At 41.9% G+C, this 26217-nt stretch overlaps 1 protein-coding gene across 6 annotated transcripts in view; it reads left to right on the top strand.

The window, feature by feature from the left end:
- Nucleotides 1-26217, top strand: part of sptan1 (spectrin alpha, non-erythrocytic 1) — a 118444-nt gene that overhangs the window by 52981 nt on the left and 39246 nt on the right. For 4 of the 6 annotated variants that reach the window (XM_034191683.1, XM_034191682.1, XM_034191684.1 and 1 more), the window contains 13 exons: nt 1223-1327; nt 1435-1467; nt 1614-1649; nt 3785-3832; nt 4462-4553; nt 6088-6232; nt 6372-6553; nt 7674-7773; nt 8343-8540; nt 8622-8768; nt 8857-8960; nt 18296-18458; nt 24235-24249. In XM_034191683.1, coding sequence (XP_034047574.1) covers nt 1223-1327; nt 1435-1467; nt 1614-1649; nt 3785-3832; nt 4462-4553; nt 6088-6232; nt 6372-6553; nt 7674-7773; nt 8343-8540; nt 8622-8768; nt 8857-8960; nt 18296-18458; nt 24235-24249 — 1368 coding nt within the window. The remainder of the gene's footprint in view (nt 1-1222; nt 1328-1434; nt 1468-1613; nt 1650-3784; nt 3833-4461; nt 4554-6087; nt 6233-6371; nt 6554-7673; nt 7774-8342; nt 8541-8621; nt 8769-8856; nt 8961-18295; nt 18459-24234; nt 24250-26217) is intronic. The other 2 variants (XM_034191685.1, XM_034191680.1) reach the window with 1 other exon arrangement.

The raw sequence follows: 26217 nt of genomic DNA, 5'->3' as shown, positions 1-26217 counted from the left end.
CACCTCTCTACAACACTTTCCATTACCTTGGACTATTGACTATTTAAACCCATCTACCTTCGCCACTTTGACCACCTGCAACCTCACAATTCCACCATGCTCCTCATCATGCACACATGTACTCAGTCTTTCTCCGACTGACTTTCATTTCCCTTCTCTCCAGATTGTGTCTGTTCACTATTCTCACTACATATTACAATATCTTCTGCAAACAACATGAACCTGTCATCATCATTGCAGATAAAGGGCTCAAAGCTGATCTTTGAAGTAACCTTGAATAAATCTCTCATTCTTACTGCGCATCTCACCTTTGTCACACTGTCCTTGTACATATCCTGCACCACCCTGATGTGCTTCTCTGCCACGCCAGACTTCCTCATACAATACTGCAACTATTCTTTTGGCACCATATTGGCTTGGCTTTTTTAAAAATCAACAAACACACAGTGCAACCCCTGGGCTTCTCTATACTTCTCCATCAGCACTGTCAGTGGAAACATTGCATCTGTTGCGTTTTCTTGTCATGACACCATATTGCAGCTCGCAATTCTTCACCTCTTTTCTCAGCCTACATTACACTACTCTTTCCCATAACTTTATTCTCTGGCTGATCACCTTTATGGCTCCGTAGTTTCTGGAGCTCTGCACATCACTCTCCTTCTTAAAAATCAGAACCAGTACACTTCTCCACATCTCAGGCATCATCTCATTTTCCAAATTTTTATTAACAGTCTGGTTTACAGACCTGACTGCCATCTTCTCTAAACATGTCCATGCCTCTACTGGAATGTCAACTGGACCAATTGCCTTCCTACTCTTCATCCTCATCATATATGGCCTCACTTTGTCCTTAATGATCCATTGGACTTTCTGATTTAGTCTCTCCACATCATCCAGCCTTCTCTCCCTCTCAGTTTTTTCATTTGTCAACCCCTCGCAATACTTCACCACAGCAGGAACACTGACAATGTAAATACACAACTACTTGAGCATTATTTAAATGTGACACATAAAAATAGATTTTGTATAATATGACTCTTTTAAGTTTGTCCCCTCTGACTGTTTACTTTTGTCAATCCGGGTTTGTTGAAACCTTTTTCCACTCTGTTGGATTTCTAATTCCTTCCCCTTGTTTCCAGTGAATAACATTCTTTACTGCTGCTTGCACAGATGAGTATTTTGTCTTACTCATCCTGTACAATGGTCTTCTTCTGCATTCTAGGACCTGAAGGCCAACGAGTCTCGACTCAGAGACATCAACAAAGTGGCATCTGAACTCGAGTCCGAAGGCCTCATGGCTGAGGAAGCCCCAATGGTCCAGAGTCAAGTAGGTTCTACCTCCTGACTCATCTGTTGGGTCACGTGCATTTATTATCCCTTTTTTTCTGTAAAGCCATGATTAATGGAGTCCCCTTTTCCCCCCCCCGTTGACAGCAACAAGAGCTTCTTGGAGCAGCACCTGGCAAGGTCACAGATAAGATTCTAGATTACACACATTTTGCTTCCTATTTAAGGAACACTTAACACACCACGGTTCTTTAGTCTCTGCATCATGAAGTCATGTTTTGTTTTGTTTTTTTTGTTGTTGTTGTTGTTGTTGTTTTTCTGAACAGGATGAAACTGATTTAAAGACTGCTTCTCCATGGAAGGTAAGCCTTGAGTGACACAAGACTTTTTTAACTTGTCAGACAGATTAAAATGAACAAGGGTTGGCTGAAAAGTTCTGCCTCTGTGGAGTTGTGTCAGGAAGGGCATACAGTGTAAAACTTGTCAAATCAACATGCAGATCCATCTCTGATCTGCTGTACCAGACACCCTGGTATGTCCACACAAAGGAGACTGGGCCTTGTGTGTCTTGCTGGCATCAGTTAGTAACCCCCATTCATGTACTGCAAACTTGCACTCAGACCACTTTCAGAATCAGAGGTCTAAGTGTTTTTTGAATGGTACTTTAGCTTCATCAGCACTAATTTTGAAGTGAATGGGTTATTGAGCATTTCATGAAAAACCGTGTGCAGTGCGGAGGGGAAGGTTTTGTTTGTCATCCTACTATTTATTTTAACTCTTCAGTCAGATTCTGACCCCTGACAGCTTCTCTTGAAGGCATTGAATGTTCTGATGCAGACCACAACGGGACTTTTTAACACCATACTGCAGTAAGATTACAAATAATAATAAGGTGATAAACATGCTGTCAAATCACTATAAAGATGACATTTGCTCCACAGAAGATTGTTTGTTTGAGATCATATCAGAGTGTTCCAACTTAACCTCCCAATTAATGGATGTAGTAGTCCCTTGAACTTCTCCCTTGTTTCACAACAAATTGCCACAGGAGCTCTGAGATGCATGTTGATTTGGCACAGGTTTGATGCCGGGTGCCCTTCCTGACCCAACTCCTTATTACATGGAGTTGTTGGCATTAACAAAATATTTCTGGCCTGGCGGGCATCCTCGTTAGCCTCAAGAAGTAAAGAATTACTTTTTTACTGGTTTCACTTTGATATCTTGCTTGTTATTGAAATAATCACATTGGAGGTAGAACTTTCCAGCCAAATGTTGCAAATATGTACCCATCAGCCAACAAATATTTAACAGCCACTCAGTCTGGAACGGAGGATTCAGTTGTGCATGCGTGTTTGACACCTGACACCTTTGTGTCACTTTGAAATTAACTGCAATCATGCCAGTTAAATAATGCATCTTACTGGCATGGACCTTAATGTTACATGTTTTCATGTGAGATTAGACATTGAGACAACTTACAAGGATAAAATCTACACCCCCCCCCCCAAACTCCTTTTGGATTGTCTCAAAATAATTGTTTCAAGGATCTTGTTTGATTCCTCTTAAAGGGGAACTCTGGGATTTTCAACCTAAACTCTGTTTTTATGATTTTGGATTTATCTTTGCACTCTGGAGGAAAATCATTTTAATTGGCCTGGTATTTACTTAGAAAGCAAACACTGTCATGCAGCACAATGTAAGGTTGTGGGTCAAGTCTGAAAACTCTTACATTACACTGCTTCTTACCAGCACTTAACAGGTTCACCATGCTGTTAGAAGTGTTTGGTAGTATGGAGAGGGTGTTTACCTCTGTAAATGTAAAGAAACTTAAATGACTGATTAGTTCGGTGACGTGACTCTCCACCAAGTCTTTACAAGTCGATAAGGGTCTTGTTCTCCTGCTTACAGCAGATCGACAAGCGACTTGTAAAGACTTGGTGGAGAGTCACGTCACCGAACTAATCAGTTCGGTGACGTGACTCAGCAGAGCTGTGTTACCAAAACAAAAGAAGGCTAACGTAAGACACTGCCTGTATAATCTGTCATTTTAAAAAGTTAGGCCTTTACTGAGATAAACATGTGGAGATCCTCTCCATGCAGCCAAACACTTTCACTTTTTCACCTGTTCAGTGGCAACAAGAAGCAGTGTACTGTTGTTTTAAGCTTGCTCTGTAGCTTTACATTGTGTAGCTGTTTAGCTCATGACCACCGTTGGTGTTCTAAATCAATACTAGACCAATTAAAGTCATTGTGATGAACACAAAAATGTATAAAATAGAGTTTAGGTTGAACATTTCTAGAGTTCTCCTTTAACTGAGTCTGGTTCTGCTCTAACTGTGTTTGGTTGTGTTTATAATGTCAGTCTTTGGAGAAGTCAAAGACAAATGTGAGTTTCTGTATCACTCTTGACTGGTGTGATGTTTTTCTTTTTGTCTTCCTTTTCCTACACCTTTCTGCCGTGGGTTTTTTTCCCCCCCCCCTCAAACCTTGACTGTAGAATATACGCTTGGCTGTTCAAACAACGGCTAACTTTAATACAATCAAGGTAAGATTATTGCGTCCACTCCAGCTTCATGTTGAGCCACCCCTCCCTGTATTCTTTTTCTGCATCATGATCTGGCCACTAACCGCTTTGTCACATTTTATTTTGAATGTCTAATAATCCGTCTCTTCACCTGACTGCAGTGTACATTTTAATAGAGTTCCATTAACACTCATTGAATGGCTTTTTTACATCTTGTCTTTTGTTTGGTTTTAGTTATTTGTATGCTGTAAATATTTGCTGTCATTTTGTCACCATGCTGTCTGATGTTGTTACTGCGCATCCAGGCTTGTGCAACACGCCTCATCCTCTACTTTTCTGCATTTTAAAAAAGCTGCAGATTGTCATTTGCTGTTGGTGTCTGCCAGCTGTCATGCGCAAACTTTGCCAATAAGCACACATCTAGCACATGCTGTCTTGAATTTTGCATCCCTCGTCTAACATGATGTGGTTGTAGTGCACCAGCCGTAAGTTCTCTTTAAAAGAAGGATTTCTCACTCTGACCCACTTTGATGCTCTGTTTAGCTCACGTATTACAAAGGAAGTTTTAACACCAAAAACAGAAGACAGATGGCACAAAGACTGAGCTCTGGCAAAGACAAAATGTAATCTTAATGGTTTTATGGTTTTAGGAGCTGAATAATCGATGGAGGTCCCTGCAGCAGCTGGCTGAAGAAAGGAGCAACATGTTGGGCAGTGCGCATGAGGTGCAGCGGTTTCACAGGTATGAAACAAAACACTGTAAAGCTGGCCGCATACATGTAGAGTTCTGTACCAAGCATTACCTTATTTACAGCTAGGAGGAAGCTTGAAATAGCTCGTCTCGAGTTGGTAAAGGTTAGTTAAACTCGTACCGGATTTGAACATGTTCAAAATTTTGGGGAGCTTGCCGCAACTGTGCGTCCACTTTTCACATCTTAGTCCAAACACAGTTGTACTATATATATATATATATATATATATATATATAATCAATCCCTGCTTCCCTAAAAATACTACTGTTAACGATCATGATAATAATTATAATAGCAGCAACAACAACAACAATAATAGTAATAATAACTAATAATGCCTAAATACAATTTTAGGAAAGAGACAAAAAGAACCTGCTAAAACAAAACACAACTGAAAAGATAAAACCAACTAACAATGAACATAAATAAAGAAATAAATAACAAATAACCGTCACACATAGTCAGAATGAGGCCCAATGGCGTCAGAATAACGATTCGGCCCACAGTCAAAGTGTCCAGTTGCAGTTCTAAAATGTTCTGACAGCCATCCACACAGTTGGTCAATATCGGCCGGCGGCCCCAAGTGTGATGCCGGTACTGAACCAACGTATGGACCAGACTCACGCCATACATTGGTTCAGTCCCTGCAGGTACTGTACAAATGGACGAGCACACTCCAGTCCCATGTTTGCCATCCAGACGTTTTGACATTGGGCAGTCTTCAGCGCCTTTTATGACCGTCTGACAACAGTCTGTGTCATCTACCTGTTGTCTACATGCACTTTGGATGCCATCGTGCAGGTGTGGAAAAGGTCATCTGGATGCATTCTGACACTGCTGACCACGCCTCTTTTCCTCCCGACTGCATCTGATTATGGCAATATTTGCTGTGTCGGGCTGGTTCCTGCACATTTTTGCTATGTGTGACGGGGGCTTAAGACACCTTAAAAACACAGTTATATGGCATTTTCTGTGAGCCATCTCTCCACTGCAGAAAATATTAATTTTAATCCTTAACTTCAACTTAAGCCACTGCCATCATTTTTAGCCAAACAAGCTTGGTTTTTTTTATGGCATATTTGGGATTTTCTGCACAAAAATGAACATCTCTGACTTTTCACAGTCTAATTGCTGCACGATCTGCAGCAGTCTTACACCTTTTCACAGCATTCTGACACACATTGCCATGACAACACAATTGCAGTTCTAATGGACATAATTTGAGTATTGATTTCTGTGTGAATTTCAGGATCTTGATCTAAAACTTTTCCTTTTAATTGTTTCATGATTCTTTGTTGAGAACACTTCAAATGTAAATCTCATGTTAACCAGGACTAATAGAAATGGTAAAAGTAAGTTTTTAATAGTTGTGTAATAGAATATTTTACGTTCTCTAAACGGAACTGCAGAGGAGCAACCTCTGCCTCTTTTCTTATCCACAGCAACACTTACAGCTTTTTCATTGCACATAGGTTCATAGTTTTCCTTAAGTATATGTAACCAAAGATGTTTCATTGTCATCAGAGATGCTGATGAAACTAAAGAGTGGATTGAAGAGAAGAACCAGGCCCTTAACACAGACAACTATGGACATGACTTGGCCAGCGTTCAGGCTCTGCAGCGCAAACATGAAGGCTTTGAGAGAGACTTGGCAGCTTTGGGCGATAAGGTCAGTTTGTTGTTTGTTCCTCAGATTCTGAGCTTGTATTCTTTGACATTCGATGTCAGAAGACATCATGTGACCTCCCTTAATCCATCACTTCATCTGTGATTTCTGATCATTGCTTCGTTGTGTTCTTCTTTTCCAGGTTAACTCCCTTGGAGAGACAGCGGAGCGTTTGATCCAGTCCCACCCAGAAGCTGTGGATGACATCCAGGAAAAATGCACTGAGCTGAATACAGCCTGGAGCAGCCTGGTCAGCCGTGCTGATCAGAGGAAAGATAAACTTGGTAACTCCCACGATCTGCAGCGTTTCCTCTCAGACTTCAGGTGAGAAGAAACATGCAGGATGATATCATTGAGTCTGAATTACACTATTATGTTGAGAGTTAATATTATTTTTGTCTGCAGTATCAGTTGCAATGTAAAAAAATAAAGAAATTTTATACATATAACTTAAATAGCTCTGTTTGGAAAGAATGACTCATTCTGCCTTGATTATGATGATTTTGGACTGTTAAAATAAATGTTTCAAAGAAATCAACAGCAAATTACCTGTTTTTGGTCAACATCATCCTTCTGTATGCAATTAATTTCCATACAGTCAAAGCTGATTTTGTTTTTACAGACATTTATTTATTTATTTATTTTCCCTGTTTGTCTTATTTTCAGCTCAGTGCTGTTGCTTCACCACGGAAACAATCTTCTTTCATAGTCAAATACAGTGCAAAGAAAACACACTCTATTTTCTCATCCAAGTCACTTTCTTTTCTAGCTTGGGAGATCTTGCAACTTATATTCCGAAGGGACTTATAACTCAAAAAAAAGGAGCGTAACAGTACAGTACACAGTTCAATACAGTGGAAACAAAACACAGCATTGAAGATATGTTGCCTGTGTTTTTTAGGCGTGTGTGTGACTGACTGAATACTCATTTTCAAAATTGTTATATAATCTTTGTTGCTTGAATTCTTGTAAAATGTGTTTAAAAAATAAATGTCTTATAGCCTGGAAAATATGGTAGGCCTTTCAGTCCTGACATTTCACAATAAAAGCCTTAATGATAAAGACTGCTGACGAGCATTAACTGACATCAACTCATTTTGTTAAGAGACAGCATAGTTAACAGTGACAGTGTTGAGGGTTTTGTTTTTTGTAGAATTGTTGAGTCATGTTTTGAGGAACCGCTTTCCCTGTAATTTAATACTGATTGGAACAAGATGTTTGTGACAAATTGCTTAACTATATATGCAGCATCTGCATGTAGCCTATGAACAGACAAACCTCACTTATTGCAAGAATCCTTGTATTGATGTTAATTATAGTAGCCAGATTTCTCTTGGAATGCTCAAACGATATATTGTACAGCTCAAGAATGAAGTGTTGCTGCTATGTCTTATGTTTTGTGGAGCACACTGTGGTTTTATCTGGATTTCGTATATGTACCCAGAGATCTGATGTCCTGGATTAATGGCATCCGAGGCCTGGTATCCTCCGAGGAGCTGGCCAAAGATGTGACAGGAGCTGAGGCCCTTCTTGAAAGACATCAGGTATTATACTTATAGACCTGCCAACTGCTATGCAATTTGCATACCCACTACACATTGACCAGTCCCACTGCACATTAAACAGTCCCACTATGGTGTTGTGCACAACAGCTCAACATCTTTACAGAAGGTTTCAAATTGGCAATCTAACGGTGGAAAGCAGACCCGCCACTCGGCTGTACTGCTTTCGGTTTCACAGATGTTCTTCCTGACTTTGAAGGTTTCTGGTCAGGAAAAAATAAAGATTTAACTCAGTTAATATTTGGAGGTTTATCCTCCTCTGTCTTAATGCAGGTGTGCCTCCTCCTCCCACTGCCTTCCCCACAGATGACTGTTAAGCACATTTGATCTGAAAGTCATATGTCCTTTAATATTCTGTACTGGAGTTGTCGTGTTGGGAACCAGACATGTCTTCCTCGCTCAACTGTTTGACAATTTTTTTCGAGCCAGTTATTGAGCCATACATGTGTGAATGAAGCACAGCCTGCAAAAGTTGCACAGTGCTTTTGTGTGCATGATTCCTAATTTATTTTGCACTGTTGCACATCTAATTCTGTTTTTCTCCTCTCCAGGAACACCGTACAGAGATTGATGCTCGTGCTGGAACCTTCCAGGCCTTTGAGCAGTTTGGTCAGCAGCTGCTGGCAGGAGGTCACTATGCTAGTCCTGAGATTCAGCAGAAATTGGAGGCTTTAGACCGTGAGCGTGCAGACCTTGAGAAGGCATGGGTGCAGCGTCGCATGATGTTGGACCAGTGCCTCGAGCTCCAGGTATTTCATGTTGAGATAACAATAAACGGCCTGTCACAATCTGTTGTGTTGTTACTGACTGTTATCTCTGACCATCCACAGCTCTTCAACAGGGACTGTGAGCAGGCTGAGAACTGGATGGCAGCTCGGGAAGCCTTCCTTGCCAGTGATGATAAGGGTGACTCCTTGGACAGTGTGGAGGCCCTCATTAAGAAACATGAAGACTTTGATAAGGCCATTAATGTGCAGGTCAGAAAGATGCTTCACTATGTATTGAAAGCTAGTAAAGTGGGGTGGGGTTTTTGCTTCATATCTTAATGTTTACACTGTTATCCAGGAGGAGAAGATTGCTGCTCTGCAGTCTTTTGCTGACCAGCTGATTGGAGCTGACCATTACGCCAAGCCTGAGATCTTACACCGTCGTGGTGAAGTCCTTGACAGGTAAACAACTGAGGCTTTTAAATCCCTCTACTGTGGACATAATGTTGTTGCTTGCATTTATTAGTATGCGGACACATACACAATCCTCTCAACATGATATTTCAATAAAATTATGTTGTAGACACAACATCATTACAATATAGGTAGTCATTGGGCAGTAGATAAACTGTTTAGGTATGGAGAAAGTCATGTCTACAAATTTGCGTATTAATGATATAGAAGTGATTTCATATAACTTGATAGTAATACATGATGGAACCATTATACACTCAACAAAAATATAAACGCAACACTTTTGGTTTTGCTCCCATTTTGTATGAGATGAACTCAAAGATCTAAAACTTTTTCCACATACACAATATCACCATTTCCCTCAAATATTGTTCACAAACCAGTCTAAATCTGTGATAGTGAGCACTTCTCCTTTGCTGAGATAATCCATCCCACCTCACAGGTGTGCCATATCAAGATGCTGATTAGACACCATGATTAGTGCACAGGTGTGCCTTAGACTGTCCACAATAAAAGGCCACTCTGAAAGGTGCAGTTTTATCACACAGCACAATGCCACAGATGTCGCAAGATTTGAGGGAGCGTGCAATTGGCATGCTGACAGCAGGAATGTCAACCAGAGCTGTTGCTCGTGTATTGAATGTTCATTTCTCTACCATAAGCCATCTCCAAAGGCGTTTCAGAGAATTTGGCAGTACATCCAACCAGCCTCACAACCGCAGTCCACGTGTAACCACACCAGCCCAGGACCTCCACATCCAGCATGTTCACCTCCAAGATCGTCTGAGACCAGCCACTCGGACAGCTGCTGAAACAATCGGTTTGCCTAACCAAAGAATTTCTGCACAAACTGTCAGAAACCGTCTCAGGGAAGCTCATCTGCATGCTCGTCGTCCTCATCGGGGTCTCGACCTGACTCCAGTTCGTTGTCGTAACCGACTTGAGTGGGCAAATGCTCACATTCGCTGGCGTTTGGCACGTTGGAGAGGTGTTCTCTTCACGGATGAATCCCGGTTCACACTGTTCAGGGCAGATGGCAGACAGCGTGTGTGGCGTCGTGTGGGTGAGCGGTTTTCTGATGTCAATGTTGTGGATCGAGTGGCCCATGGTGGCGGTAGGGTTATGGTATGGGCAGGCGTCTGTTATGGACGAAGAACACAGGTGCATTTTATTGATGGCATTTTGAATGCACAGAGATACCGTGACGACATTCTGAGGCCCATTGTTGTGCCATCCAAGAACATCACCTCATGTTGCAGCAGGATAATGCACGGCCCCATGTTGCAAGGATCTGTATACAATTCTTGGAAGCTGAAAATGTCCCAGTTCTTGCATGGCCGGCATACTCACCGGACATGTCACACATTGAGCATGTTTGGGATGCTGTGGACCGGCGTATACGACAGCGTGTACCAGTTCCCGCCAATATCCAGCAACTTCGCACAGCCATTGAAGAGGAGTGGACCAACATTCCACAGGCCACAATTGACAACCTGATCAACTCTATGCGAAGGAGATCTGTTGCATTGCATGAGGCAAATGGTAGTCACACCAGATACTGACTGGTATCCCTCCCCCCAAATAAAACAAAACTGCACCTTTCAGAGTGGCCTTTTATTGTGGGCAGTCTAAGGCACACCTGTGCACTAATCATGGTGTCTAATCAGCATCTTGATATGGCACACCTGTGAGGTGGGATGGATTATCTCAGCAAAGGAGAAGTGCTCACTATCACAGATTTAGACTGGTTTGTGAACAATATTTGAGGGAAATGGTGATATTGTGTATGTGGAAAAAGTTTTAGATCTTTGAGTTCATCTCATACAAAATGGGAGCAAAACCAAAAGTGTTGCATTTATATTTTTTGTTGAGTGTATTTACCAATAATTAGTAGTGACTGTTTATGTGGTGCTTTTCTATCTGAAACAAATGTCCAGAGCTTTACAGTGATGCACACGCTCACCAGTGCGAGAGTACTGCCATGCGGAGCATAATCCTCCTTTTCCACTGTTAGACCCCCTGGGTGGTACATCATATGGTCCCAGAAAACCAAGGGGTCATTTTATGATGAACTGTTTTTGATTTGAGGTATTTAGTAACATTTGTACGTGTTGAAGTACATATGTTGTTGTGAAAGTGTAGTGACACGGACCCACAACAGGGGGCGTTAATGAACGGACAATGGATAAGACAAAAAGTAACAATTTAATGTTGTGAATTGCACAACGGAATACAGACAATAACAGTTGAGGAGTACAGTCAATCATACACAAGGTGACGTGTGGGCAGGCTTGAGGATAGAAGACGTCTGTCCAGAGAAGAGCCGGATCCCACACGGCTTCCACCGCCAGCGGATCTGAAGAACACCGGAGCCACCAAGTCCCGAGTCCCAGGTGGCCACCGTCTCCAGCTGTCAGACCTGGTACTGCTGGCAGAAACAGAAACAGTTAATGGTGGGTGTGTGAAGACACACCCAGTAATCCTTCCTTGCTCAGTTCCTCCGGGAGGGAGAACCTCCACCTCCAGAAACAGTTTCACCCGTGCAGTTCCTGTCAACCTCTTCCCTGGAAGGAGTGAGAGGCGAAAAACGTCGCACTCCCACTATCCGCCAATCCCCCAGAACAATGTTAAGATACAACAAATCACCGCAGAGAAGGTTACCTTGAGTGGTAGCTGATTTCCCGGCGGGGAGGTGGAGTGGCAGTCCGGCCTTTATTGTGATGGTGATGTGTGATGAGTGACAGCTGGTACTGATGACGAGTGACAGCTGTCACTCCCGGTTGCTATGACGCCCTCTCCTGCTTGAAGCCCGCACTTCAAGCAGGGCGCCATCTGGTGGTGGTGGGCCAGCAGTACCTCCTCTTCAGCGGCCCACACAACATATGTAATGCACATTCCACCTATAAATAGAATCGAGGATAACATAAAAAGGCATAAAACCTGTTTCTAAGTACAATTTAAATGTAACACAAGATTAAATACAATATAAACAGTAAAAAGAAATCAGAAAGCTGTGTGGTACCATAAGGTAGTTCTTCTCTGTTACACTTCACTTTTTTCCACATTTTATATTACAGCCTTATTCCAAAATGGATGAAATTCTTTCTTTTTTCCTCGAAATTCCGCTCATCATAGTACCCCATAATGACTTCATGGAAAAGGTTTTTATGGGATTTTTGCCAATTTATTGACAATAAAATAACTAAGAAATCACATGTACATACGTATTCACAGCCTTTGCCATGAAGCTCAAATTGAGGTCAGGTGCATCCTGTTTCCACTGATCATCCTTGACATGTTTCTACACCTTAATTGGAGTCCACCTGGTGTCAGTTCAGTTGATTGGACATGATGTCCCACAATTGACAGTGCATGTCAGAGCACAAACCAAGCATGAAGTCAAAGGAATTAACTGTAGACCTCAGAGACAGGATTGTCTCGAGGCACAAATCTGCGGAAGGGTACAGAAATAGTTCTGCTGCTTTGAAGGTCCCAGTGAGCACAGTGGCCTCCATCATCCATAAATGGAAGAAGATCCACAAGGACTCTTCCTAGAGGTGGCTGCCCGTCTAAACTGAGCGATCGAGGAGAAGAGCCTTAGTCAGGGAGGTGACCAAGAACACGATGGTCACTCTGTCAAAGCTCCAGCATTCCTCTGTGGAGAGAGGAGAACCTTCCAGAAGGACAACCATCTCTGCAGCAACCCAACAAACAGGCCTGTATGGTAGAGTGTCCAGACGGAAGCCACTCCTTAGTGAAGGCACATGGCAGCCCACCTGGATTTTGCCAAAGGGTACCTGAAGGACTGTCAGACCACGAGAAACAAAATTCTCTGATCTGACAAGACAAAGATTGAACTCTTTGGTTTGAATGTCAGGCGTCATGTTTGGAGGAAAACAGGCACCAATCCTACAGTGAAGCATGGTGGTGGCAGCATCATGCTGTGGGGATGTTTTTCAGTGGCAGGAACTGGGAGACTAGTATTGAGGGAAAGATGAATGCAGCAATGCACAGAAACATCCTGGATGAAAACCTGCTCCAGAGTGCTTTTGACCTCAGACTGGGACGACAGTTCATATTTCAGCAGGAGAATGACCCCGAGCACACAGCCAAGTTATCAAAGGAGTGGCTTCAGGACAACTCTGTGGATGTTCTTGAGTGGCCCAGCCAGAGTACAGACCTGAATCCGATTGAACATCTCTGGAGAGATCTGAAAATGGCTGTGCACCGACACTTCACATCCAACCTGATGCTGCTTAAGAGGAGCTGCAAAGAGGAATGGACAAAACTGCCCAACGATAGATGCACCATCATTATGGCATCATATTCAGTAAGACTTGAGGCTGTAATTGCTGCCAAACGTGCATCAACAAAGTATTGAGCAAAGGGTGTGAATACTTACGTACACGTAATTTCTGTTTTTTTGTTTTTAATAAATTTGCAAAAATTAAAAAAAAACTTTCAAGTTGTCATTATGGGGTGTTGTGAGTAGAATTTTGGAGGGGGGGATTATTTACTCCATTTTGGAATAAGGCTGTAAAATAGAATGTGGAAAAAGAGGAGTGCTGTGAATTTCCGGATGCATCGTAGTATTTTTAAAGGATGGACTTAAGGTACCTAAATGTTTTACATGTTGGCCACATGGTTATGGTAGCATACATGGAAATACTGTTTCCAACATATAAAGTCAATCAATCAATCAATTTTATTTATATAGCGCCAAATCACAAACAGTTGCCCCAAGGCGCTTTATATTGTAAGGCAAGGCCATACAATAATTACGGAAAAACCCCAACGGTCAAAACGACCCCCTGTGAGCAAGCACTTGGCTACAGTGGGAAGGAAAAACTCCCTTTTAACAGGAAGAAACCTCCAGCAGAACCAGGCTCAGGGAGGGGCAGTCTTCTGCTGGGACTGGAAGGGGCTGAGGGAGAGAACCAGGAAAAAGACATGCTGTGGAGGGGAGCAGAGATCAGTCACTAATGATTAAATGCAGAGTGGTGCATACAGAGCAAAAAGAGAAAGAAACACTCAGTGCATCATGGGAACCCCCCAGCAGTCTAAGTCTATAGCAGCATAACTAAGGGATGGTTCAGGGTCACCTGATCCAGCCCTAACTATAAGCTTTAGCAAAAAGGAAAGTTTTAAGCCTAATCTTAAAAGTAGAGAGGGTGTCTGTCTCCCTGATCTGAATTGGGAGCTGGTTCCACAGGAGAGGAGCCTGAAAGCTGAAGGCTCTGCCTCCCATTCTACTCTTACAAACCCTAGGAACTACAAGTAAGCCTGCAGTCTGAGAGCGAAGCGCTCTATTGGGGTGATATGGTACTAAGAGGTCCCTAAGATAAGATGGGACCTGATTATTCAAAACCTTATAAGTAAGAAGAAGAATTTTAAATTCTATTCTAGAATTAACAGGAAGCCAATGTAGAGAGGCCAACACGGGTGAGATATGCTCTCTCCTTCTATTCCCTGCCAGCACTCTAGCTGCAGCATTTTGAATTAACTGAAGGCTTTTCAGGGAACTTTTAGGACAACCTGATAATAATGAATTACAGTAGTCCAGCCTAGAGGAAATAAATGCATGAATTAGTTTTTCAGCATCACTCTGAGACAAGACCTTTCTAATTTTAGAGATATTGCGCAAATGCAAAAAAGCAGTCCATATTTGTTTAATATGCACATTGAATGACATATCCTGATCAAAAATGACTCCAAGATTTCTCTCAGTATTACTAGAGGTCAGGGTAATGCCATCCAGAGTAAGGATCTGGTTAGACACCATGTTTCTAAGATTTGTGGGGCCAAGTACAATAACTTCAGTTTTATCTGAGTTTCAAAGCAGGAAATTAGAGGTCATCCATGTCTTTATGTCGGTAAGACAATCCTGCAGTTGAGCTAATTGGTGTGTGTCCTCTGGCTTCATGGATAGATAAAGCTGGGTATCATCTGCGTAACAGTGAAAATTTAAGCAATGCCGTCTAATAATACTGCCTAAGGGAAACATGTATAAAGTGAATAAAATTGGTCCTAGCACAGAACCTTGTGGAACTCCATAATTAACCTTAGTCTGTGAAGAAGATTCCCCATTTACATGAACAAATTGTAATCTATTAGATAAATATGATTCAAACCACTGCAGCGCAGTGCCTTTAATACCTATGGCATGCTCTAATCTCTGTAATAAAATTTTATGGTCAACAGTATCAAAAGCAGCACTGAGGTCTAACAGAACAAGCACAGAGATGAGTCCACTGTCTGAGGCCATAAGAAGATCATTTGTAACCTTCACTAATGCTGTTTCTGTACTATGATGAATTCTAAAACCTGACAGAAATTCTTCAGATAGACCATTCCTCTGCAGATGATCAGTTAGCTGTTTTACAACTACCCTTTCAAGAATTTTTGAGAGAAAAGGAAGGTTGGAGATTGGCCTATAATTAGCTAAGATAGCTGGGTCAAGTGATGGCTTTTTAAGTAATGGTTTAATTACTGCCACCTTAAAAGCCTGTGGTACATAGCCAACTAATAAAGATAGATTGATCATATTTAAGATCGAAGCATTAAATAATGGTAGGGCTTCCTTGAGCAGCCTGGTAGGAATGGGGTCTAATAGACATGTTGATCGTTTGGAGGAAGTAACTAATGAAAATAACTCAGACAGAACAATCGGAGAGAAAGAGTCTAACCAAATACCGGCATCACTGAAAGCAGCCAAAGATAACGATACGTCTTTGTGGATGGTTATGAGTAATTTTTTCTGTAATAGTTAAAGTTTTATTAGCAAAGAAAGTCATGAAGTTATTACTAGTTAAAGTTAAAGGAATACTCGGCTCAATAGAGCTCTGACTCTTTGTCAGCCTGGCTATAGTGCTGAAAAGAAACCTGGGGTTGTTCTTATTTTCTTCAATTAGTGATGAGTAGTGAGATGTCCTAGCTTTACGGAGGGCTTTTTTTATAGAGCAACAGACTCTTTTTCCAGGCTAAGTGAAGATCTTCTAAATTAGTGAGACGCCATTTCCTCTCAAACGTACGGGTTATCTGCTTTAAGCTGCGAGTTTGTGAGTTATACCACGGAGTCAGGCACTTCTGATTTAAGGCTCTCTTTTTCAGAGGAGCTACAGCATCCAAAGTTGTCTTCAATGAGGATGTAAAACTATTGACGAGATACTCTATCTCACTTACAGAGTTTAGGTAGCTACTCTGCACTGTGTTGGTATATGGCATTAGAGAACATAAAGAATGAATCATATCCTTAAACCTAGTTACAGCGCTTTCTGAAAGACTTCTAGTGTAATGAAACTTATTCCCCACTGCTGGGTAGTCCATCAGAGTAAATGTAAGTGTTATTAAGAAATGATCAGACAGAAGGGAGTTTTCAGGGAATACTGTTAAGTCTTCTATTTCCATACCATAAGTCAGAACAAGATCGAAGATATGATTAAAGTGGTGGGTGGACTCATTTACATTTTGAGCAAAGCCAATTGAGTCTAATAATAGATTAAATGCAGTGTTATAATTATCTTATCTGAGCTAAGCACTAAGTCAGACAGAAGGTCTGAAAATTCACAGAGAAACTCACAGTAACGACCAGGTGGACGATAGATAATAACAAATAAAACTGGTTTTTGGGACTTCCAGTTTGGATGGACAAGACTAAGAGTCAAGCTTTCAAATGAATTAAAGCTCTGTCTGGGTTTTTGATTAATTAATAAGCTGGAATGGAAGATTGCTGCTAATCCTCCGCCTCGGCCCGTGCTACGAGCATTCTGGCAGTTAGTGTGACTCGGGGGTGTTGACTCATTTAAACTAACATATTTATCCTGCTGTAACCAGGTTTCTGTAAGGCAGAATAAATCAATATGTTGATCAATTATTATATCATTTACTAACAGGGACTTAGAAGAGAGAGACCTAATGTTTAATAGACCACATTTAACTGTTTTAGTCTGTGGTGCAGTTGAAGGTGCTATATTATTTTTTCTTTTTGAATTTTCATGCTTAAATAGATTTTTGCTAGCTATTGGTGGTCTGGGAGCAGGCACCGTCTCTACAGGGATGGGGTAATGAGGGGATGGCAGGGGGAGAGAAGCTGCAGAGAGGTGTGTAAGACTACAACTCTGCTTCCTGGTCCCAACCCTGGATAGTCACGGTTTGGAGGATTTAAGAAAATTGGCCAGATTTCTAGAAATGAGAGCTGCTCCATCCAAAGTGGGATGGATGCCGTCTCTCCTAACAAGACCAGGTTTTCCCCAGAAGCTTTGCCAATTATCTATGAAGCCCACCTCATTTTTTGGACACCACTCAGACTGCCAGCAATTCAAGGAGAACATGCGGCTAAACATGTCACTCCCGGTCCGATTGGGGAGGGGCCCAGAGAAAACTACAGAGTCCGTAATTGTTTTTGCAAAGTTACACACCGATTCAATGTTAATTTTAGTGACCTCCGATTGGCGTAACCGGGTGTCATTACTGCCGACGTGAATTACAATCTTACCAAATTTACGCTTAGCCTTAGCCAGCAGTTTCAAATTTCCTTTAATGTCGCCTGCTCTGGCCCCCGGAAGACAATTGACTATGGTTGCTGGTGTCGCTAACTTCACATTTCTCAAAACAGAGTCGCCAATAACCAGAGTTTGATCCTCGGCGGGTGTGTCGTCGAGTGGGGAAAAACGCTTAGAAATGTGAACGGGTTGGCGGTGTACACGGGGCTCTGCCAGAGGGAAACTAAGCTACCTTGGTCCGCACCGACTACAGGGGCCTGGCTAGCTGTAGAATTTTCCACGGTGCGGAGCCGAGTCTCCAAATCGCCCAGCCTGGCCTCCAAAGCTACGAATAAGCTACACTTATTACAAGTACCATTACTGCTAAAGGGGGCCGAGGAATAACTAAACATTTCACACCCAGAGCAGAAAAGTGCGGGAGAGACAGGAGAAGCCGCCATGCTAAATCGGCTAAGAGCTAGTAGCTGCGCTAAGCTAGCGGATTCCTAAAAACACACAAAGTGAATAATGTGTAAATAATTTAGAGGTGATTCAGCAGAGGGAGTGCTTTAGTTAAGGCACATGAAGATTACACTGTGAAACAAATCGTTATCTAGTTAACTAGATCAATCTAACTGCGCAGATTAAACAGCTAACAGATGCAGCAAAACACCGCTGTGCTCCAGAACAGGAAGTGATACAATACCACGGTGAGAGCCAACCACCGGTAGAGGCAAGCAAGAGCCACTAAAGTGTTGTCAGGTCTCTTGTTAAAAATTACTGATGGGTTTTGCATGCATCCATCTATTAAAAACTTTGATAAAATGTTTTGATGATTGTAAGGTGGCGTCGGCTGAAGGCACAGATGATTGAAAAGCGTTCCAAGCTGGGTGAATCACAAACTTTGCAGCAGTTCAGCAGGGATGTGGATGAGATAGAAGCTTGGATCAGTGAGAAGCTGCAGACTGCAACTGATGAATCATACAAGGACCCCACCAACATCCAGGTATCCCTTTCACTTTGAGTTGTGCTAACACGCAGTGGAATAACAAATGCAGTTGATCAGAGTTCAAGAAAAGCCTTCATTTTCATAACTGGTCAAAAGTGAATCATCAGTCATGTTTTGGTAATAAAAAAAAGTGACATATGCTTCATGGTGTTACAATTACGGTGGTCACAATAACGAAAATGAACAGAAATATTCTTGATTCTATTCTATACTATCTATATCTCATATATTCTATTCTAGATTCTTCATTCAATACCACAGGGAAAAAAAATAGTTCAGAGGTCAAATGTTTAGATAACAACAATATCTGTTTTAAAGCTTTCACTGAACATTGACAAATAATATTTACAATATATGTATGTATGTATGTATGTGTGTGTACATATATATATATATAATATGGAGAAGTCAAAACAAATGTTTTTATATCATTACCAATGATCATGTTGTGCTGTCCCCAACTCTACTGTCTGTGCTACCAAGAAGTTATTCATGACAGACCTGGGTGAATACCAAAATTCAAACACTGTACAGTGTTCCACATCGACACAGAGCTGCCAGACTTGCATAGATTTGATGTGCTACTGCAGACATGAAATACAGTAAAACTTGCATATAATGGATTCAGGTGGACCAGTGAATTATGTCTGTTATCTAAATCTGTTATATGTATAATCCACTATGTGTATAAAATGGACAAATTCTGTTATATGTATGTAACAGATTAATTAGTCAGGAGGCGCCGCACAATCTGATCTGATCTACGGGGAATCCCCAACTCCAATTAGGCTCATGTATATCTTGGGTTAAATGCCTGACCTTGAAAATAAAGACCTGCCTTAAATAAGCGCAGGGCATTATGTGTATTAAAAGGATATATTTTGTCGAGTCACTCTTTTTTCTAAGTCAGCTGCGGAGTGGTACCTTAAAATCCTAAAGCTTGATTTATGCTTCTGCCACTCCTTAACTCTGTGGCTGTGCAATGACATTGACATGCACATGACCCTTTTTCAAGTTCTCCGTCACGTTGGTGGGCGTCTTATTGCAATTTTCCACAAGAACAGTGTCCTTTTCTGGATCAATTTATCCCTCAATGAGCTCCACTTCTTTATACAATCATCAACCGCCAAACCAGTGTTGTGGTATGTGCAATTTCCCTCCATGAATTGAGGATCATTTGAGCGTCTTTGTAGTTTTTTGACTTTGTGTAGTGAAGTTGGTCATATTTGTGGACTGTTCTTCCTTTTTCTTTTCTGTATTTGATCCATGATCGAAATGTAATCGGTGGACGCACTGCAAAAACTTTTAAAATATGACCTCTGTCATTGAGTATGTGCACGTCAGGCTGCGGGGAGGGTTCAGAGCCACACAGAGGCTCTGATCTAAAGTGGTTGTCTTTGGTTCATCACATCCAGGGATATGTGTGAAACTTGACACCATGCCGGCCTTGAATTACACCCTGCCTTGTTTAGGTGCTGGGTCTGAGCATGGTTTGGGCTTTTAATCAAGGAAATACGGTACCCACTTTACTCAAATTGGTGAGTGTCCATGCTGAACTTCATTTTGTACCTCTGTTGAGATTGGGCATGTCCAGACTGCTCTGTCCGGTACATGCGAGGGGTTTTTAATGGGAATGCATTGCAATGGGATGGGGCATTTTGAGCGAAAATCCGTTCTACAAAATTCAGTATATGCGGCGTTTATTACATGGAAAACCATACAGAAGCATTGGGACTTTTGCTTTTGTCCAGTGAGTGCTAATATCCAGTTTATACAATGATGGTGTCACCAACCAAATGGTCCGCCTTGCCTTCACTGCGCATCTGTCATTTCGGAGCGTTAGCCGCGGTTCACCGATTATCACGTAGTTTCTGCTTAAAACTGCACTCCAGTCATCATCTATCTCAATGACAGACATCAGAAGCTTTTGTATAACAATCATTTCCACATAAATTCAGCATTATTTCATCATAAAAGATGGGGCACCAATCAGAGCGCCGCAGCCAGATGAACTGCTGATGTTGCGTTCACTGCACCTCCGTCATTTCATAGCGTCAATAGCAACTCATCCACCTTGTTTCTGCTTACAGTGAGGAAAATAAGTATTTGAACAACCTGCGATTTTTCAAGTTCTCCCACTTAGAAATCATGGAGGTGTCTGAAATTTTCATCTTGGGTGCATGTCCACTGTGAGAGACATAATCTAAAAAAATCCGGAAATCACAATGTATGATTTTTAATAATTTATTTGTATGTTACTGCTGCAAATAAGTATTTGAACACCTGTGAAAATCAATGTTAATATTTGGTACAGTAGCCTTTGTTTGCAGTTACAGAGGTCAAACGTTTCCTGTAGTTTTTCACCAGGTTTGCACACACTGCAGCAGGGATTTTGGTCCACTCCTCCATACAGATCTTCTCTAGATCTTTCAGGTTTGGAGTTTCAGCTCCCTCCAAAGATTTTCTATTGAGTTCAGATCTGGAGACTGGCCAGGCCACTCCAGGACCTTGAAATGTTTCTTATGGAGCCCCTCCTTAGTTGCCCTGGCTGTGTGTTTGGGGTCATTGTCATGCTGGAAGACCCAGCCATGACCCATCTTCAATGCTCTTACTGAGGGAAGGAGGTTATTTGCCAAAATCTCGCAATACATGACCCCATCCATTCTCCCTTCAATACGGTGCAGTCGTCCTGTCCCCTTTACAGAAGAGCACCCCCAGAGTATGATGTTTCCACCCCCATGCTTCACAGTTGGGATGGTTTTCTTGGGGTTGTTCTCATCCTCTAAACATGGTAAGTGGAATTGATTGCAAAAGCTCTATTCTGGTCTCATCTGACCACATGACCTTCTCCCATGCCTCCTCTGGATCATCCAGATGGTCACTGGTGAACTTCAAACGGACCTGGACATGTGCTGGCTTGAGCAGGGGGACCTTGCTGCCCTGCAGGATTTTAAACCATGACAGCATCATGTGTTACTAATGTAATCTTTGTGACTGTGGTCCCAGCTCTCTTCAGGTCATTGACCAGGTCCTCCTGTGTAGTTCTGAGCTTTCTCAGAATCATCCTTACCCCACAAAGTGAGATCTTGCATGGAATCCCAGACTGAGGGAGATTGACAGTTATCTTGTGTTTCTTCCACTTTCTAATAAATAATCATAACAGTTGTTGTCTTCTACCAAGCTGCTTGCCTGTTCTCCTGTAGTCCATCCCAGCCTTGTGCAGGTCTACAGTTTTGTCCCTGGTGTCCTTAGACAGCTCTTTGGTCTTGGCTATGGTGGACAGGTTGGAGTGTGATTGATTGAGTGTGTGAACAGGTGTCTTTTATACAGGTAACAAGTTCAAACAGGTGCAATTAATACAGGTAAAGAGTGCAGAATAAGAGGGCTTCTTAAAGAAAAATTAACAGGTCTGTGAGAGCCAGAATTCTTGCTGGTTGGTAGGTGTTCAAATACTTATTTGCAGCAGTAACATACAAATAAATTATTTAAAAATCATACATTGTGATTTCCGGATTTTTTATTTATTTTTGATTATGTCTCACAGTGGACATGCACCTAAGATGAAAATTTCAGACCCCTCCATGATTTCTAAGTGGGAGAACTTGCAAAATCGCAGGGTGTTCAAATTCTTAGAGACTCAATCTCAGATGAGCTGCTGTGATCCCAAATGATGCATGCGCAATGAAGGCAGGGTGGAACAATTTTTTAGGGGGGACCGTTCGGTCTGCCACAATGGTTTAAGCAAGTTTTACTGTATTTAAAATGTAAACATATTTTGATTACTGGCATAAAACAGTCAGGATGGTACTACTACTGCTATTACTACAAGATATGATTACATTACCTGTGTATAACATGAACATGAATTGAAATGAACTACCCTTGAATTCTTTAACAGATCAAGACTCCTGTATTTTAAGTACTTCAATAAATTTCAGGTGTCATTTGGCCTGAAATGTGTGATAGCATAGTTTCTAAAAGCAAGTCCCTTTGGCTGCTGCCTTGTTTTCACTCAGTGTTGAATTGGCACCAGTTTCATGCCGGATGTCCTTCCTGACATAACTCCACATTACATGGAGAAATGTGGCAGGGGTGGGGATTGAACTGGGAACCTTCCGCACTGAAACCCCTGTGCACTGCATTAAATGCAAAGTACGAGGTCTATTAGACAATAAACCGACCCTTTTATTTTCTTTTTTAAACTATATGGATTTGAATGACGTGCGATTCCACCAATCATGCTTGAACCCTCGTGCGCATGCGTGAGTTTTTTCACGCGTGTCGGTGACGTCATTTCCCTGTGGGCAGGCCTTGAGTGAGATGTGGTCCCGCCCTCTTGGCTGAATTCCTTTGTTTCACACGCTGCTCGAGACGGCGCGCGTTGCTTTATCAAAATTTTTTCTGGACCTGTGAGGGATATCCGAGTGGACACTATTCGAGAAATTAAGCTGGTTTTCGGTGAAAAGTTTAACGGCTGATGAGAGATTATGGGGTGTTTCTGTTGGTGTAAGGACTTCCCACAGAGCGGGACGTCCTGCAGCGCTTCCAGGAACCGTCGTCGGCCTGTTTCGACCTGAAAACATCCTAATTAATTTTAATTCACCCAGGACGTTGTGAGAGAACAGAGAAGATTCAGAAGAGGCCGGCATGAGGACTTTATGCAGACATTCCACTGTTTAAGGATATTTTTTAATGAAAGAAGTGCGCGCAAATTTGCCGAGTCGTCACGGAAACGACTCGGCGAATCTGTGTTCGCCGCAACAGGAAAAACACCTCCGTGTTGAAAACCATTTGTAAAATTCAGGCGGCTTTTGATGGCTTTCAACAAGTGAGTAACTGAGAAATTGTTTAACAGCTTGGGCATGTTCTAACTTGCCCGTTAAGGTTTCCAACGGAGGTGTTTTTCCTGTCACGACCCCCCGCGGTCGGGTCCGGCCCGACATGCGACTCTGCCCGCACGTTCTTTCATTACAAAATGTCCGTTAACAATGGAATGTCCAAATAAACTCCTCATGCCGACTTCTTCTGAAAGTTCTCTGTTCTCTGCCGACTTACTGGGTCAACAGAGCCTGAAATGTGGAAGTTTTCAACTTGAAACGGCGAGACGCTGCCGTCTTGAAGCGCGGATCGCCGTCAGGCGCCGTGGGCCGTCCTTAAAGCGACACTACCAGACCAAAATCTCTCATCAGCCGTTAAAATTTTTACCGAAAACAAGCTGAATTTATCGAAAGGTCCACTCAGTTGTGCCTTACAGTTTTGAAAAAATTTTGATCAAACAAAGCAGCAGTCTCTGAGCCATTCCTAAACAATGAAAAAATCGACGAGTGGGTCGGCCACTCCTCACTCAAAGACTGCCCACAGGCGAATGACATAACCGACAGGCGTGAAAAAACTCTCGCATGCCCACGAGGGTTCAAGCATGTCTGATGTAATCACACGTGATTCAAATCCATATGGTTTTTGAAAAAAATAATAAGGTCGGATACTTTTCTAATAGACCTCGTACTTTGGTGTCAAACCGTCTTCTTATTAACAGATAATTTTTTCTCCTGTGGTGGCACTTCTTGCTATTGTGTAATTGTTTTTCCATGTTTGATACTTATCTGCAGTTACAGAAAAATGTCTTCCTCAGTACTACCGATTACTGCTGAAAAATGAGTATGTTACGAAAAATGAATAAAGTTACAACAGTCCACTTTAAATGACAGATCCATTAATTTTTGTTGTTATATGATGCTGAATTTCTCTGTTTCTCTCACTGTTTTTGTTGTAGCTGTCAAAGCTGCTGGTAAGTTTTAATAGTGTGTTAGCTCACTAACAACCGAGCAGGTTCTCGTTCATGTCGCCACTACTTTGCTGTATATGTGTAGGCACCGTGTAGATCAGCTTCTTATTATCTTGGGTTTAATTGAGTTTATGTAAAATTTTGGCTTCATGCTGTGTGTTCGTTTTCATTTATTCTCTTAGTTGTCATTGTTGTTTGTGGCTTTCATTTGTGTTTTATTTGTAAATTCTGAGGAGGGTCATTTTTAAATGTGCTTCGTTGTTGCCATTTGAGGACTCACTGATTCTGTCGTCAAAACTAATGTTTTTCCACCAAAGAACCCGGTCAAGAATCTGGAAGCACCAAGCGCAGCCCTTGAGGTTGCAACAGCTTGAGTCTAGCATTTATTCACACAGGACTATGCTTTTTCAATAATATCAGTGAAAGGAACTGACTGACTGAACTGTTGATAAAGGAGAGTTAGGCCTAATAATAAGCAAGACTCTGTTTTTACATGTTTTGAGGGGTCATCTTTTTTTTTTTTTTGAATGATGCAAAAGGAACTGTTGCGTAAACCGCTTCTTTTTACCACTGAACAGACGAAAGCATCATTAGAAGTGCCTGGATGCAGGGACAACTACAATGCAGAGCTAAATGTGCACATTTACTTCACTAAATGTCAAGAAACTTTTCGAAATGACTGATTAAGGCATAAGCCTTACCTTAGCCTAGCCTTCCTCTTCTGCTGTGACTGTCCCACATACTGCAACAAGTCAAGTGCCAAGTAGGTGCTCATCTCGAAGACCCAGCCCCTCCTTCTCATTTAGCTCAGTGGACAAGAATAGCCTTCAGATGTCATGGGTGTAGATCTTGTCAACCTTATTTATCATTGCGGTGATGCATCAACTCCCCAACTACAACTGAACTCGAAGCTAGACTGCCTGGTATCTTAGCTTCACGTTTGGAAAATGCCCAGTCAGTAGACAGTCTTGTGTACAGTTTAAACTCAACGCTCAAAACTACACTCGACATGATTGCGCCACTTATATGAAAACCATGCCCCCCCCCCCAAAAAAAACAAAACACAGTCACCTTGATTCAGTGATTACTTGCATGATCTCCAGTGTAGGGCTAGAGGTCTAGAACGAAAATGGCGTAGTTCAAAATTAGAAGTATTCCACCTCACGTGGCGTGATGCTGTCTTGGACTACAAGCATGCACTAATGGCTACAAAGTGGACCTATTACTCTGATTTGACCAACATAAACAAGCATAACTCAAACGTTCTTGTTCGATACAGTGGCAAGATTTCTTGGATTATTTCAAGAAGAAAATAGACGACATTAGGTTAAACATATCCCAGCATGCCTTAAGACAGCTACTACACCCTGCTATTGAGGTGGATGCCATCACTGAGGTATTATCTAGATTTACAGAATTTGATAGTGTCTCACTAGGCGTGCTGATGAAATTCGTAACATCTACAAAAAGCACAACCTGCTTATTTGATCCTATACCAACAAAACTGTTTAAGGACCTGTGGCCCACTCTTCAGCCAGCTGTGCTGGAAATTATTAATCTCTCATTAGCTCATTGTTCTCTACTTTCCTTTTTTTGCTCTTGCTTGCCTCTACTGGTGGTTGGCTCTCACTGCGGTATTGTATCACTTCCTGTTCCGGAGCACAGCGGTGTTTTGCTGTATCTGTTAGCTGTTTAATCTGTGCAGTTAGATTGATCTAGTTAATTGGATAACGATTTGTTTCACAGTGTAATCTTCACGTGCCTTAACTAAAGCACTCCCTCTGCTGAATCACCTCTAAATTATTTACACATTATTCACTTTGTGTGTTTTTAGGAATCTGCTAGCTTAGCGCAGCTACTAGCTCTTAGCCGGTTTAGCATGGCGGCTTCTCCTGTCTCTCCTGCACTTTTCTGCTCTGGGTGTGAAATGTTTAGTTATTCCTCGGCCTCCTTTAGCAATAATGGTACTTG

Source organism: Thalassophryne amazonica, chromosome 17, assembly GCF_902500255.1.
Source record: "Thalassophryne amazonica chromosome 17, fThaAma1.1, whole genome shotgun sequence".
In the NCBI taxonomy this organism is placed as follows: domain Eukaryota; kingdom Metazoa; phylum Chordata; class Actinopteri; order Batrachoidiformes; family Batrachoididae; genus Thalassophryne; species Thalassophryne amazonica.
This window is presented reverse-complemented; position numbering and strand designations above follow the sequence as displayed.